Source organism: Labeo rohita, chromosome 6 (assembly GCF_022985175.1).
Source record: "Labeo rohita strain BAU-BD-2019 chromosome 6, IGBB_LRoh.1.0, whole genome shotgun sequence".
NCBI classification, from domain to species: Eukaryota; Metazoa; Chordata; class Actinopteri; order Cypriniformes; family Cyprinidae; genus Labeo; species Labeo rohita.
Window position 1 is genome coordinate 23,462,268 of NC_066874.1, and position 18,735 is coordinate 23,481,002.

General features: G+C 35.0%; 1 protein-coding gene across 1 annotated transcript; it reads right to left on the bottom strand.

Annotated features, from left to right (window-relative positions):
* Window positions 1-7,052: 7,052 nt before the first annotated feature.
* cth (cystathionase (cystathionine gamma-lyase)) lies at window positions 7,053-18,296 on the bottom strand. Its single transcript, XM_051112185.1, has 12 exons — window positions 17,979-18,296; window positions 15,771-15,852; window positions 15,589-15,684; window positions 15,382-15,491; window positions 15,108-15,242; window positions 14,832-14,889; window positions 14,668-14,745; window positions 13,383-13,535; window positions 12,914-13,035; window positions 12,781-12,833; window positions 10,683-10,821; window positions 7,053-7,626 (listed from the first exon to the last, which is right to left on the bottom strand). Exons 1-12 carry the CDS (start codon window positions 18,150-18,152, stop codon window positions 7,612-7,614), a joined length of 1,215 nt encoding a protein of 404 aa, XP_050968142.1. The 5' UTR covers window positions 18,153-18,296; the 3' UTR covers window positions 7,053-7,611.
* Between the last annotated feature and the right edge of the window lie 439 nt (window positions 18,297-18,735).

Genomic DNA, 18,735 nt, shown 5'->3' on the forward strand with positions numbered 1-18,735 from the left:
TGTATAACACCCCAAGCTAATTCAGTTTTTTTTAAATAGAGTTTTCTAAAAGCTTAATTGTGTTCCCTACCATAAAAATAAGTGACTTAAAATGGCAATATTGAATAGAGGATGAATAATTATGACAAGTCTGTGTTATTAAAAAATCCTGTAACTCAAAAACATGACATTGTATATTGACATTTTCACTTTTAATATGCCAGTAAACTGTTGTAGATGCAATTTTTATAAAGTCCTGGATCTTCAGAAAGTTGTGAAGTATTGCAATCTCTGGGGGGTTGAATAATTTCAATAGCAACTGTATGAAATTAAATTTCAAGAAGACTGAGCCTTGAATTGTCATTTGGTAAATTAACCGTCTCATTCATTAAACACAACATGAGTTTGTGACAGGAATCCTCAGACAGAGTTAGATAATAACTAGAGAGGGTTTGCAATTATATCTCAGCGGGAACAGAGGACAATATCCTATTAAGGCTTTCAAAGAGAGGCCATTTTCACCAGATGGAGGTCAAAGGTCATTCCATATTGAGCCGGCCCAACCTCTGCTTTGTGGTGCACTGTGTGTTTTGGTCATGATGTTTTTAGGAAGCACATCAACACATCAACATTTTACCAGTGCATTACATTCCATTTTGTTTCAGCAACAAATAGAAAAACTATTATTGTTGTTGTTTTTGTGACTATTTCATTATTATCATTTGCCTTGCATCATAATCTGTACCACACCTAGTTCCACTTTCATACAGGAGAACCATAACTTTTTGGTCTTGCAAAAATGTCTACTGACATATGAATCACAGCTGGTGAAATGATTATTTGAGAGAACTCCATGTTCCACGGGAGCCCTATCTAGATGTTTGTTATGTTCTCCGACTGAGTCACCTCCTACATGGGCAGATAATAGACCACTGCCTGTCTCAGGACATGAAAGAGGCTCCATAAATTATACAGATCTCAAAAGAAAGGATCAATAACCTAAAAACATAAGGAAATAAAGGAGACATTTTGCAGCAAGCCTAATTAACAGGAAATATACAAACTAGAATTTACAGTTAGCAGACGGTGGAGAATGTAAATGTGTGTGTGTATGCGTGTGGCTGTAAATGATTATTTTAAGACCATGTCATGCATAAATGTGATGTGTCATATATTGTTATTGATAATTCTGTACAAAAATAACAGTAATACAGAATACACTGTGTTGTTTTTGTTTCTAAAATAGTGTAATCCATCTCAGAAAGAAAGAAAATATGACAAAATGCATACTCTTTATGTCTGAGTGCTATTACACAATGATAAATTTCAGCTTCTAGTGTACAGGTAAGTGGTCCATCTTCCTGCAGTGATGCATTTGACAATACTGTCCCTCACAAAGAAAAACAAAGTAATTTAGCATTCTGTTCCACTGAATAACCAGTAATCTTCATTCTAGTGTGCATCTGAGCAAAACACTGTCGAAGTGAATGCTGTTCCTGTCAGAACTAAATGTTACGTAGATGAACCTTCAGTCTGTGATTCAGCTGATGCTTCTGTGTGCTGTGTGATACAGGCGACTGATTTCTCTGTTGAACAGCACAACGTGTTCCTCCCAGAGTGAGGAATTACAGAGCTGAGTCTAGAGTGCTATTGTATTATCTTATTATTGAATAACATAATTGAGGGATTAGAAAGAAAGGTTAGCACATAAACAGAGATGAAGGTTGCATCTTTTCATTGGAAGAATAAAGGAGGATTACTATAATTACTCTGTATAGTTTTATAAGATATCAGCTTTAATGTAGTTGTAATTACGTAGTTTATGCATCCCTGATATTTCGAAGAACGCAGACGAATTGGAAAGGAACCATTTCCAGTTGGCAAGCATAACATCACAAGAGCCAAAACAATTACCTTGACTGTCTATTAGATGCTGATAATTAAAGGTTCAATGTATGCAACAGGATCTTATTGATTGTGAAGCTCTGAGCTGTTTTTGTCCATTGGAAATATAGTTTAGCATAATTTGGCAGACATGCACTTGAACACTATTTTGATTGGAGCGCTTAAAATTTAATAAAAATGAGGAAAGATTAGCTTTGACGTTGACGAGGACAAACTGAGCTGACCTGAGTAACCTTTTCCTAAAAATGTACTCAACAGCCCTAGTTTGGGTGGATCTTTTACGTTACTAGTGGCTTTGGGTGAAGTCCAAGGTAAACAAAAAAAATAGCATCTTTAAGTGATCAAAATGAACAAAGCTTATTCATAGCTATATTGCGTTTATCTGTGCGCCGTAATGGATTATGAAAAAAAGGTTATGGGAAAGAGAAAAAATTACTCATACAGGGTTTAAATAAACAGATGAACTGCAGTGAAACTAGACTGGAATAAACCTGCAACAAAAAACACTCACAAACCATACCTTTTTCCTTATATGGCCATAATTAAAATCATTTACTATTTAGACTTTTTAAAAATGTCTAATCTTTAAATCCAACTGCTTTCTTAAATCAAATGAATGGCTCAAAGTTTAACGAAGTAATTTTCCGCTCAATCTGTCTGAATGACCCTAAGGGCCAGAGCTGGAAATGAAATGGCACATCTTCACAAAGACACTCTGAGGAACAAAATGCCATCATCCAGTAATTACACACATAAAATTTCCAATATGACACAGAATACCAGCCAAAGTCACTTTTCATTATTTTGCACCTGCACCTACTAATGGAAAGAGACTGTTATTATCCATTTAAGTCAAAAGAATCTTTGTAAAACCAAAGAAAGCACAATAAATCTCTGGAGATGGAAAGGCTGTCTGTCCTGTAGTACCATGAATTTTAAATTCTCAAAGGTAAGAGCAGAAAAATTGTGACACTTCTGAGTAAAACTAAGAAAAAAAAATCTTGATTCAATCCATTGGTTGATGACTGGATGGAGACAGATCTGAATGTGTTTCAGGTGTATGCAAACTTTTGAACTTCATTTGTATAAAATCCGGTATTACATGTCCACTTCTGTTACGGAAACACTAAAAACAAAATATAACTTTTAAAATCAAAAGACTATCAAAAGTAGCCATTCCACTGAGAATACATAAAGCCTTAAAATTAACACCAAGGACGTTGTATTTGAATTTGCTGAATTACATTACATTAATTAGGATTGAAATGTGAGTAGTGACAAGGTTTTTTTTTTTTTTTCATTTTCTTTCTGTCTTTTTGTATTAAGTAATTTAGTAAATATGGCAGTGTTTTAGTGCTGTAATATTGTTAGAATATAGTCAAAATTACAAAGTCAATCATTGAGAAAATTCACTTACTCTAAAAAAAGGTCTGTGGTAGTTAACTGGCTGATTTATGAAAACAATAAAACAATTTTGGCAAAATTGTATTGTTGGCGTTTCTGAGGTTATGTTGTACGATTAGGTCGTATGATTACATGAGATGTTCATTTTATTAAGTTGTTCTGATTTTTTCCAACATGTCTTTTGATATTTATTCCTGTTTATTTCATGCTGTAATATGAATGTAACATGAATGCTGTAAAAAAATGATTGATTCATATATTGCTTGAACTGAGGCAAATACAGTGCTCTTATGCCACATTAAAGAGTGCAAAAACACATTTATTGTTTGAGCAGGGATGTAATTTAGACAAGAATATCTCCGATTGAGCGATTGAGGTGTTGTGTTGCTGGATGTAACAATGAATGTAGTGGTCGTCATTTACTCCCGACATCTGAGCCGCTGACGATGCGGTGGATTACCTTTGTTTGTGAAGGGAATGTGGCTCCCAATCTACATAAATGCGTCTATGCTCATGCAAATCATACGTGATCCAGCTTCACTTACAGCAGAAGTGAGTATAAGGGGTTTTTTTATGAATCAAGCAATCACCTTTCCTTATAACATGCTAGTTAGCAAGTTTCGCGGCTAAATGTGCTAAATGCAGCTAAAATAAACTCTCTCTCACAGCACAGCTCGTCACTCCACAGAGAGAAGAGAGGGCCGGGGCGAACAGAGCTTATTTGCATTTAAAGGAACAATCCATCAGAATGGGTTGATTTTTGCAGAGCTCATTCTGACAAGGTAAAAAGGTTGTTGTTTTACACAACCATTGAGAATTTTTAACCTAAGTATATTATAGACTTTTCATTAAGAGCCTAAAGAATCATATCAACTTGTGGAAAATGGGCATCCGATGAACCCTTTAAAAGTAACAAACACTTATTGCAATTATTCAGCCACTGGCACATTACAAACATCCTAATGAATAGACTTGAAAAGGTTAAATATTATTTCCAAGAATTTTTTATTACCATCAGTAAAACAGCTTGTGAAAAGCCATGTACTGTAACAATAAAAAGTGTTGGAGCCCACGTTAACCTATTACATTTGTATTCAGTCTACTGTATTATCAAGTTCATGTAAACATGCACTGAAGTCTTTGGATGTTGCATCACATCTTGCTAGATTTGAATCAAGACAACAACACAAGAATCATTCAGTGTATGTCTTTAATGAGTTTATTGCATTTCATTGAATATCATTTAATGTATTTTGCTAGTTCCTACTACTTTGTGTACACTTAGTGTGTATTTGATTTCTATCTACTCACAAATAAGGTTTATAGCAGGTGTTGACAGTGATTAACAACTATTACTGATGAAGGACGGGGTCGGGTGGGGTTGCTATAAACCATTAATCTCTAAAGCTCATTTGGTTAGAGAGAATAACCACCCCGCTCTCCCGTTGTCAATCACTGTGTCACACCCCCCACCACACACAACGCACTACACCACACCGGGCATTTACAACTCTACCCGGCCCCCCCTGCACACCTACAGACCACCACAGCCCGGCAGGGGGGGCAACTATACCGATTTCACGAGCTTTTTACATACCACAAAAGGGTCTGCACGTAAAGCTTAGTGTAAAGTACGACGGAGTTACAACAGAGTCAGTAATCCCGCGAGGAGAACAGGTACATAATGCGCTGAACTACAGCTTTGAACTTACCAAGAGTCATTTAGAACGCTTCTTTCCAGATCGCTTTATGACGTCATACTAAGTCGTCTCGGATGGCCGATTTTTTTTTTTTTAATAAATAGGTAATGTCTCCTGTTTTAAGGACTCACTGTCACTGCTGACATATTAGGCTATAGATACCAACATAAATACCAAGAACACTTGCACACACAGTGTTATGGGGGATGTTTTATCTATAAGAATGTGGGCTCTCCGAAATTTATTTTTAGGCTATTTAAAGTATTTTTTAAATGTTTTATGATAAACATTTTTACTACATCTTTTACCACATTTGTTACTTTTTAAATGCCATTTATGCATACTGTAGATTTTATTATTCTACACTATATAAGCCAAACTATTATTAACATTAGAAAGTTTAAAATGATGATCTAAAAAAAGGATAAAATACGTATTCTGTATTTATTATTTGAAAGTGATTTACATACATTTTTTCGAAAATGTCCTGAAGATGTGGTGTTACTGCACCACAGCTATTTGAATTTTTTTTTTTTTTTTTTTTTTTTTTTCTTCTCTGAATTATTGAGTGGCTGGCGCGCTACAAATAGTGAATAGACTTTAAAACGTTAAATATTTTTTCCAAGCACGTATACCGTCAGTAAAACAGCTTGTGAATAGTCATGTAATGTGGTTTACCTAAGGAAAAAACAACGATCTTTGGAGCCTACATTAACTGACTTGCTACGCACTAGATCCCGGCAGCTCTTAAAGGGGCAGCAGTCTAATATTCCTGCTGTCATTAAGTTAATCAAACAACAAAATAGAGAAAATCTCTCACTGCTCTTGACTAAATCAATTTCGTAACTTTAGTAAGAAGAAATTACTCATATCGTTAAAAAATGGTTGTGCAACCAATAACTGACTAAAAAAATATTTAGATACAAGCACCAACTTTCTAAACAGCATTTTATATTAAAAGAAAAATCATGCTAAGGTCATGACATTGTTAATATTCGCCCATCATTCTTGCAACAGGCTTGTGGGTGCGAATCAAGCAATATCTTCTCTTTTAGATATGTGAAAATTGGAAAACACAGCATGAAAGGAGCCTGACAAGCTCAAACATGTATTTTGATGAAGGCTAAGAACATTGGGTCACATAAGAGGTGCAACCTCAGCTCTGCTCATGTTCCAATTCATTCTATTACTAGCCTGTAATACATGCACACATTGCTTCTAAACTGTATGAACATCAAACAAGGTTCAACACAGTATATACTTATAAATAAACATTACAGAATGAACTTTACACCCCTGACCCTGACATTTTGCATGCATTATGTCTGGCTTAAATGAAAACGTCAGTTGCTCTTATACTGGAGATATATGGAGGTAGAGGTAATAGTTCTGAGCAGAACCTTTGTCACAGCATACCTTGGTTAATGGTGTTGTGCTTCCTGTGTGTACAGTTTTCTAAATGGACATCCCTTGAGTCGGCAAATAACATAAATGAGGTGTTTTTCACTGAATACAGAACAGATGTTTTGTGGAAAGATTATGGAAAACAGGCACTGAAATATATTGGCAAACAAAAAGGCATTCTGACAGATTTATACCTTGTTGAGCTTGAAATGACTCCCACTAATACGTCATTTATTAGTAAAACTGCATATAAAGGCAGAATGACTTGTCAGGAATTAAAAAATATTTGACATCCTGATTAAACATTTTTTTTTACATGAAATGTTCCTCATTATTTAGTTTCTAGCAGCGCATCCTAAAAATCTTACATTGCTCAGGAAATTAGAAGACAAAAAATTAGCCTCGTCAGGACTAGAGAAGTAATTATCATGTCATGCCCGTCAGAAATAAATTCAAGCCTGATAAATGCTGTTGAAAAATAATTACTTCTCAGTTCAAGCTGCCCTTGTAGCATTATTGATGGTGTTGTTAGATCGCCTCGTTAGATATGTCTTTTACTATTCATCTTCCAATTACATGTGTGGTGCTTGCTGACTTCAAAGTGATAACTTATAGTGAACCACCATCAAAGACGTTCAGGAAGAAGACAAAACAGAGGGGGAGATTACAAATGGCTTTTAATGGATCTGGTAGCACAGACAAAGATCAGATGATCCCTTTAGAATTGAAAACGCTCAAGCCTCTTACCAATATCTAGTATTTAAAATACAAACTGATCAATGAAGAGTGATTTGAAACATTATGAAGTGACTGTGCAGAAAATAAAGACTGATTGTGTGAACGGTGTCTTTTGTGTTGTTTGCTGAATTAACTTGAATCAGAGTTCTTATAAAAAAAAGATAAAAATCTTTATTTGCATTGTATTGAATTTCCCTTGCAGTCCTGGCTTTTTCCTGTATTAAAAGTTTTAATACTGAAGCCTGTTCGAAACCCAGCTACCTCATTAAATTATAATTACAAAAAGTAGAAACACAAAAGCAGCAAATCTCCTGTACTTTGAATGAAAAGATGGCAAATGAGTTTCTTGAGAATAGTTCTTCCCTGACAAATGCAATTCAAGTTTAACCATAACTGTCATATACCAAGGTAAATTATAAATGTGTGTCCTTGTCTCGTCCAGATGTGGCAACGCTGCTCTTGATCAAGCTTGATCAGCCTCTTACTTTTTTGGATGCTGTTTAAAAAAAAAGAAACAGGTTGTACAGCATTAGATTAATCAAATACTGAACAGAAACGTAACTCCTTCGTTTTAACATGGTAACTTAATATTTAGCTTAGTAAGATTTACAGTTGAGGTCAAAAGTTTACATACACCTTGCAGAATCTGCAAAATGGTAAGTATTTTACCAAAATAAGTGGGATCATACAAAATGCATGTTATTTTTTTTATTCAGTACTGACCTGAATAAGATATTTCACATATAAGAAGTTTACATATAGTTGAATTTATAAAAATGACCCAGTTCAAAAGTTTACATACACTTTTTTTACACACATTTGTAGTGATAGTTGTTCATGACTCCCTTGTTTGTCCTGAATAGTTAAACTGCCCACTGTTGTTCAGAAAAATCCTTCAGGTCCCAACAGAGTCTTTGGATTTCCAGCATTTTCATGTATTTGAACCCTTTCCAACAATGACTGTATGATTTTGAGGGCTTCTTTTCACACTGAGGGACTCAAATGCAACTATTACAGAAGGTTCAAATGCTCACTGATGCTCCAGAAGGAAAAGCAAGTGTATTAAGAGACGGGGTGTAAACTTTTGAACATAATGAAGATGTGGACATTTCTCTTATTTTGCCTAAATATCATATTTCCTTCATTTAGTACTGCCCTTCAGAAGCTACAGAAGATACATGTTTCCCAGAAGACAAAATAAGTTTCATTTACCCTGATATTCAAATTTAAAAAAGGTGAATTTCAGGGTATATTTAATACATATCAGGATATATTCAATACAGTCCATACAGTCATCGTTGCAAAGGGTTTAAATACACAAAAATGCCGAAAAACCAAAGAATTTGTGCGACCTGAAGGATCTCTCTGAGGAAAAGCAGGCAGTTTAACTGTTCAGGACAAACAAGAGACTCATGAACAACTATCACTAAACAACAGCTGTGGATCATTCAGGTAACATAGCATTAAGAATCAAGTGTATGTAAACTTTTGAACAGGGTCATTTTTATAAATTCAACTATTATTTTCTCTTGTGAACTAGTGGACTACATGTAAACATCTTATTCAGGTCAGTACTGATGATAAAAGTCTTAACTTTACATTGTATACAGTCAAACCATGAACAAATAAATGAAATATGAATAGTTTGTGAAGTGCTTAACATTACATAACATAACATAACATAACATAAGTAAACTTTGTCACAACAGTTGTAAATGTAGAAAAGAGCATTAGGTAATATATGATCTGAAGTTTGAAGACATTTGTTAGCATTCATAAGTACAATTAAGCTTTTAATCATTGTATAATTTCTGCTAAAATCACTTTTTAAAAGTGCATGACCATATGAACAAAGTTTAATAACATTTGTAAGCACTAATTATCCATTCAACATTATATAATATTTGTAAATGATTTAATAATGAAGTTTTTAATCATTGCAAACCATCTGTCAAAATAGTGCGTGATCATATGATTTGAAAGTTTAATGACGTTTGTAAGCGTTTATAAAAATTTGAAATTGAAATAATGACCTGTTAATCATTAGGTAATGCTTAGTAAGTACATTAGTAGACATTAACAAGCACATTATGCTCTCATATTTCTAGCTATTTGAATATATTAACTAATGATCTATTACACATTATATAATGTTTGTTAATAATTTATTACTAAAAGTTTATATATAAAACATTTGTAAGATTTGTCCTCAGTTCACTAGCTAACGCCCCAGTCTCAGCCAACTGGTTGAAACAGCACCGAGCCCCGAGAGACAGTAATCTGAATCTTACCGCAGAGAGTGGTTCAATAAATGCTGTTAACATTAGCATATTCAGCCATTTCTTTTTTTAAATGACAGCTCTTAACCTCACAAAAGTGCAGATAATTAACCTACGGTTTTCAGAAAGAATGGAGTAGACTGAAGATCTATAACTCTCAAAGGAAAACTGCGTGCCAGGACCTAATGGAATTCACCCCCTCAGAACGTATGTCATCAAATTAAAACACACCACTAATCACAAAAGCTCTTTTTGTAATGATCTCAGAGGGGTATTGAATATCAATTGGATACAAGTCATATTTTCATTTCCATTCTTTTCAGATGAGCAGCAAAGCACATCTAAACGGATCAGATATGGAACCGCTGACAGAGGAAAAGGGCTCTCACCTCAAAAACACGATCACTAGACCTTCACAATAATAGGGTGAATGGTGTAGCCATGTACAAATCTTATCAAGCTACAGCGCCGCACCTTTGCTTTCTAATAAGCATCTACTGGCACGTCTGCACCGCTGCGATACCACGCTCAAAGACTCCGACCAATACAGCGACCAGGCTTCTCAAGAGACCGTACAGCCCACAAACCCCAGGCTTTCACCTCACAAATACGTTTCTATGGGAATAATTCTCAGACTTTGACCTGAGATCATTTGTCTTTATTTCCTGGAATCGTATTTTGCAGTGCAATTTAGAGAGAGGGGAAATGGCCTGCGCTCTCAAAGATGGCTCGCTGAACATTATGGGCCGAAATGAACTCCGTGTTGACACAAGCTTAAAAAAACGCCATATTTTAGGGAATAAAATCAATTTACATGAAGATGCACCATTAAATGCATGAAAGCACCTTTGGTCCAAAAATGAGGCTCTACAAACAGAAATGCACATGATTATGTATAAATGGTTTTTAGCATTGAGATAATAACATCGTTATCATATACACATAATGCACTGGCCATCTGTAGATCTATTTGAAGCTAGTAAAACTGAAAGGGTTTGTTTGGATTGTTATGTTCACAAACATCATTCAAAAGTTCGGGGTCATTCATCTATGGAAATTAAGATATATTTGTTATGATTCTCCAAAGTTTGAAAGAACAGCGTTTATTTGAAATAAAAACCTTTGTGATATTATGAACATCTTTACTGTCATTTCTGAGCAAATTAATGCATCCTTGCTGAATAAAAGCAAAAATTGCACTCATAAAATTATACTGACCCTGAATGTATGTGTGTTTATTTATTTATTTTCAGTTGTGTTCTGAAATACTTACTGCAGCAGCGAGAGCTTGGTCAAGGTCTGCAATAATATCTTCCTCATCCTCCAGGCCCACAGACAGACGAATGAGCGTATCACTGATGCCCAGCACTTTCCTCTCATCCTCACACACTGAAGCATGAGTCATAATCGCTCTGGAAAAGAAAAGGTGCACCATGGGAAATGGAGGTGGATGAAATGTTCCCTGATTAATTTTGATTTGATTTTCAAGGATAAATCATGGTAACATCGGACAAGGTATGACATCAAAAAGACTTAGACTAAGAAATAATTCAGTGATGTTATCTGCCATTATAGAAACATAAATACCATAAAAATTATGTTTCAAAAGCCATCTGGTGTCTAACCTTAGATGTGTTTTTATATTGAAAGTTGACTAGTATAGCCTAAAGAAATGTTCTATTAATTCCTTTTTTTAAATAATCTACAATGAGGCAAACCGTTCAGACAAAAGGGTTGTTTCTGCAATTTCTTTTTAGATTTTACAGCAACATTAGAGCTCTCACGCCCTCTTGTGGCAATACAAAATAAGCATCTCAAGACTTTTAGTGGGTTAAAGGAGTTCACTTCCAGAATGAAAATTTCCTGATAATTTATTCACTCGTATGTCAAAGATGTTCATGTCTTTCTTTCTTCAGTCGCAAAGAAATTAAGGTTTTTGAGGAAAACATTCCAGGATTTTTCTCCATATAGTGGACTTCAAAGGTTGCCAATGGGTTAAAGGTCCAAATTGCAGTTTTATTGCAGCTTTAAAGGACTCTACACAATCCCAGATGAGGAATAAGCGCCTTATCTAGTAAAACGATTGGTCATTTTCTTAAAATAAATAAATAAATTTATATACTTTATATACCTTTATATGTACTTTGGTTTAAAAAGGTAAGGTAGGGTGAAAAAACATCTTAGTTTCTTTTCCAACTTCAAAATTGTCCGACGTTTTACCTGTTTTTTGTAAAGGGCATTTTTTTTGCACGCTCGCTTTGTAAACACTGGGTCGGTACTTCCACTTACATCACGTGTGCGTGATTACATAACGTGTGAGGTCGAGCTAGTGCAAGATAAGCATTTGTGGTTAAAAAGTATATAAATGTTTATTTTTAGTTTTTAGTAAATGACTAATCGTTTCACTAAATAAGAATCTTATTCCTCGGCTGGGATCGCGTAGAGCCCTTGAAGATGCATTGAAACTGCAATCTGAACCTTCAACCCATTGGCTTCCACTGAAGTCCACAAATTATCAGGAAATTTTCATTCTAAAAGCGAACTTCTTTCACATACATGCACACTTATTACATATTTAACAAACATATTTTATAAATGAAAAAAGCGATGATACTGTTTTTTTTTACTGCATGCTCTGGATTTAAAGGCATGATATGTAAGCTTTCACCACTAGAGGGTGCATACTCAAAACAAACAAGAAACAAAGGCGTAGTTTCATGATGCTGTGATTGAGTGTGGAATCATGGGAGTTGTTATCTTCATCCCAACAGCCAATGCAATCCGAACTCGGGCTGAAATGATGTTCATGGAGGAGCTAATGTATTAAAGACTTATTAAGGTCACTGTAGTATGAAGCAGGGTGGGGCTGAAAGTCGTAGAAGCAAAACAAGGATGCTGGAGTGGTTGCTAACGAGAGACGAGCGCAATAAATGGCTCGACAGTAGCGGAGCTTTTATTATGCCACAGTCCGCTTCTTCCGGTCATGCGTATGTAGGAAAAAGCAACTCTGTTTTATCATACTAGATAGATTTGAGTGTTTTGAAGTGTTGTTATAATGCTACTCTGTGCGTTCGTCACCTGTCTAATAAAATACAAAACACATTAAAATAAAAATAAAACCGGAAAAATCGAGGGTGTATGACGTCATTGGTAGGCGATGCAATCACATGGTCTGTTACACTAGTTAAAATTGCTTATTTCTCTAGATTTAAACATTCTTCAAAACATTTGGGATAATGTAAGTAAACAAGTTAGCAAACTATGTAACGCTGTTCTAGTGGTTCTTGGATATTTCATTAAAAAAATCGTACATATTGTGCCTTTAAGTCAGATTTTCCCTTAGAACAGTCACTGAATTTGAATATACTTACGGGTGCTCTGCCAGACTCTCATAACCACCAAGACTTTCAGCCAGTGCAAACAACTGAAACGCAAAACACAATATAATTTATTTAAAAATGTAAGATGTAAAAGATTTTCAAACAGTATGAGGCTTCAAAGCACCTTTAGACTGCTGAGGAAAGTTGAGGCGTGCTCCAGTTTTCCTTTGATGTAGAAAGTGATCATCCCAGGACAGCCTGTGCACTGTCTCCTAGTCAGCTCATACTGAGGGTGGGATGGAAGACCTGAGGGAAAAGAGATGCTTGAGAGTCAACCAAGTCTGACTGGAAAAACAGTTAAGTTTGCCCCATAGATGGTGTTATACCAATGAAGCACCTACACTACAATTCAAAAATCTGGGAAATGTAACTTTTATTCAGCAATGAAAGACTTTTACACTCTTTAAAAAATTTCAAAAGCATTACAGTAATATTACCAACCCTAAACTATGTTTGGTATTGTATATAAATTCACAAAATCACACCAACACAGTATTATTATCGACTCGTCTATATATTTACTATTGTATTTATTTAATGCCAAATTCACCCAACATAACTTCTATACAAACTGACAATAATATCATAGACACCTGGGAAGACGACTTTGTCCACTCTTGGATCGGCTTCCAGAAACTGTGCCGCAGCCAACGCGTTCTTAAAGTGCTGCTTCATTCTCAGGTGGAGTGTCTTCAGACCCCGATTGCACATATAACAGTCAAATGGAGAGGGCACAGCCCCAAGAGCTGAAGAAAATGGAGAAGAGGACTCCATTAAAAACCTTAACCTTAAAAGTTCTACTTCTGCTATGCAGTTGACTCATTTTTAATGTTACAATTAGGGATAAATCTGTAATCTGATATAATTGCTATAAGAAACTAACAGAAAGCACAGGGTTCAATTATCACATCAGGACTGTAACAATGTGACAGGTGGGAGGTATGGGAAGAAGTTAAAATTATAACTTTCTCAAATGACACATACAGTGATCAGTGAAACTCACAAATTAAAATGAAGGATATAGCAATAATATGCAAAGAAAGCTTCTGAGCTATGTTCCTCGAAATCCAAAGGGAGTAAAAAAAACCTTTCCTTTTTTTTTTACATTTTATATAACTGCTTAGCAACAAGACTACATGCAATAACAAAAGGGAAACACTGCCAGGAGATATTAATATAGGATATTACTTTGACCTGAAGACAAGTAACTTTCTTTTCAAGTAAATGAAGTACATTTTTCTTGTACCTTACAAAAGACCCCCTATAGTGTAGATAAAAATTCATTGTTCACAGAGTCATATCTAAATATTACACCTGGTGCTTCTCTCTGGCATGTTAAAGTACATCTTCTGCATATTTATGCATGTTATAACATTGAGATGAACCTTTAACACTCTTCGGTGATAAGCTCAGTGGCCTATGATTCTTTGGCCTTATGATTATCTGATTTAAAAAAAAATTAAAGCTTATAGTACAACATCAATTACATTTAGCACATCATAAATGGATGTTCTTATGTGCACATTATGGTTTATTAAGATTATCAGCATCATATCATATATTGGTAAAACCTGACAACAATGAAATTGATAAAGATGCATCTGTGCACATAAATATTGTCTATTGCAAATATGCATATATGCATGTGTGCCATCAGTTTTCTATTGATAAGTACTGTCTAGTAAATTGGCTTAATTTCAAATGGTCAAAAAAAAACTGATTGTGAAATACATATTACATAATCGCACAGCCCTTTTGATCTTGGGCCACAAAGTCATGCAATAAAGATAGAAGCAGTTAGAAGAAAATAAGAATATTATCAGCTAGATCTTCACAATTAAATCTTAAAGATTTCCGTTTAGATTAGCAGAGCCTTACCATTCTGCAAAAACTTCAGTCGTTCATAGAGGTCATCACGGCTGAGAGAAATCAGTCCCATCACAACATCGCTGTGTCCTGGAATTACACAGATAATATTAACTTTGAACAACAAACTTTCAGTTATATAAAAGGTTAATCTAATTTTTTTATTAGTTTTTTACCATTCATGTATTTTGTTGCAGAGTACATGCAGATGTCTGCTCCAAGTGCAAGGGGGCGCTGTTGTGGGAATAAGAAAATGGTGAAATACTTAAATCAAGATCTAGTTTCTGTATACGGAAACTCTATCCCAGCACTGGAAACTTGTGAAACAAGTCATTTGTACTCAGTGTGCGGTCTCTGGACATGGTAATGTTGCTTTATATACTCAGATTACATTCATACATTAAACACCAGCAGCACTGGGTTATGTATTCAAATAAAGTAAATGTTCGCACCTGGAAGTAGGCTGACATGAAAGTGTTGTCCACAACAACAATTATGTCCTTGTTGTACTCATGGACAATATCTGCACAGGCTTGGATGTCCACAACCTTCATTGTAGGGTTTGTGGGCGTTTCAATCCATACCATCTGTAGAAATTAAAATATTTAATAAGCCATTTTAGTTAGAGTGGTACTTCTCAAAGCTAATTAATCATGAGAGCAAATAATTACTCATCCACCCACTTTTCCCAAAGTAATTTTCTAATGCTTTTTCTGTCAGGTGTACCTTTGTATTCGGTTTTAGAGCTGCTTTGATCTCCTCTAGCTTCGTGAGGTCAGCAAAAGAGATTTCAAAGCCAACTTCCGCAGCTATTTTTCTGAAATACCGGTTAGTTCCTGGAGGGAAAAAAAAATGCCAGACTCTCAGTTAAGTCAGCTCTCTTTAAGCTCAATAGCTCAGTCGCTTTATTTATTATTAGGAGCAGTTACTCACCTCCATAAACATCATTCATGCACACAATTCCATCTCCAGCTTTAAAAAGATGTGTGATGGTCAAAGTTGCAGCCAATCCAGAGGCAAGAGCGAGACCTGTTAGCAGACAGACAGAGTTTTAGGTTTATGGCAATGTCATATAACACATAATATATAAGACTTTGTGTTGGTGATGGACTCACAGTATTTTCCACCATCCAAAGCAGCAACTGCTCTCTCAAGACAGTTTCTTGTGGGATTTCCACTCCTGCTGTACTCAAATCCCTGGAAGAGAAAATATTAGAAAGTGAAATTCAAAATGCATTACATAACTTAGGGCTGCACGATAATGACAAAAATCGTAACTGTCGATCATTACCTTGAAATTGTAATTTGCTATTATTAATTGTGATTATCACAATTTACATTGAATGATGTTTTGAATAGCTTCATACCATTGTTTGAAGCACTGCATATCACAATTTTATATATAGTTTCTTTTTTAAATATTAAAAAAAGTAAAAATTAAAAAATTAAAACAATGGGGGGGAAAAAAACAAAAAACCTTAAGATAACCTGTAGGAAAACACCCCTCCCCCCCCACACACACCCACATCTTAAGCAAGCAGAGGTGCATTTTTTTTAATAATTGCGCCTTCGAATGATTACATAATTGTGGCATCTGTGATCACGATTACAAATTCGATTAATTGTGCAGCCCTACATGAACTAGAATTGTGCAACTAAAATGTAAAATCAGTAGTAAGAAAAGAAAAAAGGATGCAAGATGTAAATCCACAAAAAAAAATAGTTTTTGGTTTAACTCCTTTACGAAGACACAGATAACATGCATTTACTTCAACCACCTGGCTGTTCTCATGACATATGTCATTAAGTAAATATACAGTCAACTTGCAACTTTTGCTGATGCAATCTGCAACCACATTTTTAAAAAGGTATCCTATATATTATTATCTTTTGACTGGTTCCAGAGGGGTTTAGGGCTGAGAGACCACTTTAACCCACATGGAAAGAACCTATATGAGGATATATGCGCATATATGAAACCTATATGCAGTATATATGCACATATATGATAATATATATGCTGCATATATGCGTATATATGCCACATATAGGCAAAATTGAGGTGCATATATGTGCATATACAGGCCATATAGGTCTCCTGTATTGCTTCTTTATATCCACAAAAAAGCCCTATACATACATACAAGATATGTCTCCTATATAGCTCATGGCAGGATCTGGTCATTTTAGCTCATATCTCACTTTGGCAACTGTCATACATGATGCCTAGCTCATATTTTCTATTATCAAGGCAATAACTAAGAACTAAAAAAAAAAAAAATGCAAAAAACTTATGTGCAAACACGTGAAATTGGTATCACATGTAATTGGCATGTTATGGAATTTACCCACACGGAAATAACCTATATAAACATATATGTTTTAATATAGGTTTTGATATAGGTTATTAATATATGTGACATATATAAAATTGGCCGTTTTCCTATATTGTATGTACATATATGTACATATATGCACATATATGTACATATAATATAGGAAAACTGCCAATTTTATATATGTCACATATATTAATAACCTATATCAAAACCTATATGAAAACATATATGTTTATATAGGTTATTTCCGTGTGGGAAATCACCTAAGACCAGCTTAAAACACCCAAAACAGCTAATTCAATTCTTTCAGCAGGACAGTTGAGCGTAATAAATAAATACTTGACCTTAACATGTGGTGTTGGTTTACACATATTTACACATTACCGAATGTAAATATACTTCACTTACTGAATTAGATATATAGGAGTGGCTTGTGTTTGAAATCTCCCCAAAAAGTCGACAGGTTCTACATAAAACACTTACTGTAAGCCAGCCTTAATAGTTTAAGTGTGTTTTTCAGCCTGGACAGCCTGAAAAGTGCCAAAGTTCCCTTAAAACCAGCCAGCAAACTGGTAAATCATTTAAAACCAGTAAGCCAGTTCAGACTGGATATTCAGCAGGATTTGAGATGCTTTGTGCTTAGTCATTGTGATATGCAATTATACAGATTAGTCATTGTGATATGCAATTATACAGATTTAACTTAAAACCTTCAAGTCTTTAAAGTAGTTTAGGTATATTAGTTGATATTTATAAATACATTTAAGGTTATATTAATATATTCCTTTCACACTGAAAGTCCTGCTATTGTCCATTTCACGTCAAATCCATTTAAACAGAAGCTGCCCAAGTTCAAATCCCACACCAATTGCTTTCATAACAACAAATCACAATTTACATACTCAAAATATCGCGCTAATATGAAACAACCATTTATATATTCTCATTATTAAGCCCATACAAAACAACTAGGAAATTACTTACCGCATGTTTTCCCGGCTCCTGTTGTTTAAAGGTTGTAGACAATGAAATAGGAGGCACTACTGCCATCGAGTTCCACTGCTCTGGCTCTGAACCAACGTGGATCGCATCTGTAGCGAATGATTTGAAGACCGGCAGGTAACCGGCTGAGCTGTCGTTCTGCATGTGTGAAGCCATGCGTACTCCGGATATGACCGACGATGAGACAGATACCAGGTCCCTGAGATTGCAGAAGAGTGAACAACTCTCTCTTGCAGTAAATGGTTTACATTGAACCAGAGGGTTGGTAGCAACAAAACCTTTCTACGCCAATCACTGTATGTGTAGTATAAGGAAATGAAGTGGATTGGTCATCACAGGGCGTGCTGAGTCATGTGATCAGCGTTAGCGTTCGACGCAATGATAGTAGCCTGATGATGCAACGATTACATGAGTGCGGGAGAAAAAAGATTAACGTTACATGAGTGCGTCTATCTATCTGACAATCAGCAATAAAGAGTAACTTAAGTTATATGGGTACCTTATTACACTGAAAAATAAAGGTTAGCCTGAAATGTTAATATCTAGATTAGTTTATTCAAGTTAGGCTATTATTTAATATCACTGAATCAACCTAAGTACATTATTGTACACCAACAAAATTTTTTTATGTGTTATATTAGGTCAAAATAGCTCTTTAAGGTAACAAGCAGGTCACTTTTTACAATGCACAAGTCTATAAAGGTGTAATTAATTTTATATTTTAATATTTATTTTGTTA

Coding starts and splice junctions, on each gene's coding strand:
- cth (XM_051112185.1), bottom strand. CDS start 18,152: ATGGCTTCACACATGCAGAACGACAGCTCAGCCGGTTACCTGCCGGTC. Junction 15,492..15,588: donor CATGAATGATGTTTATGGAG/GTGAGTAACTGC, acceptor TTTTCCCTCCAG/GAACTAACCGGTATTTCAGA. Junction 12,834..12,913: donor CTTTCCTCAGCAGTCTAAAG/GTGCTTTGAAGC, acceptor TTTGCGTTTCAG/TTGTTTGCACTGGCTGAAAG.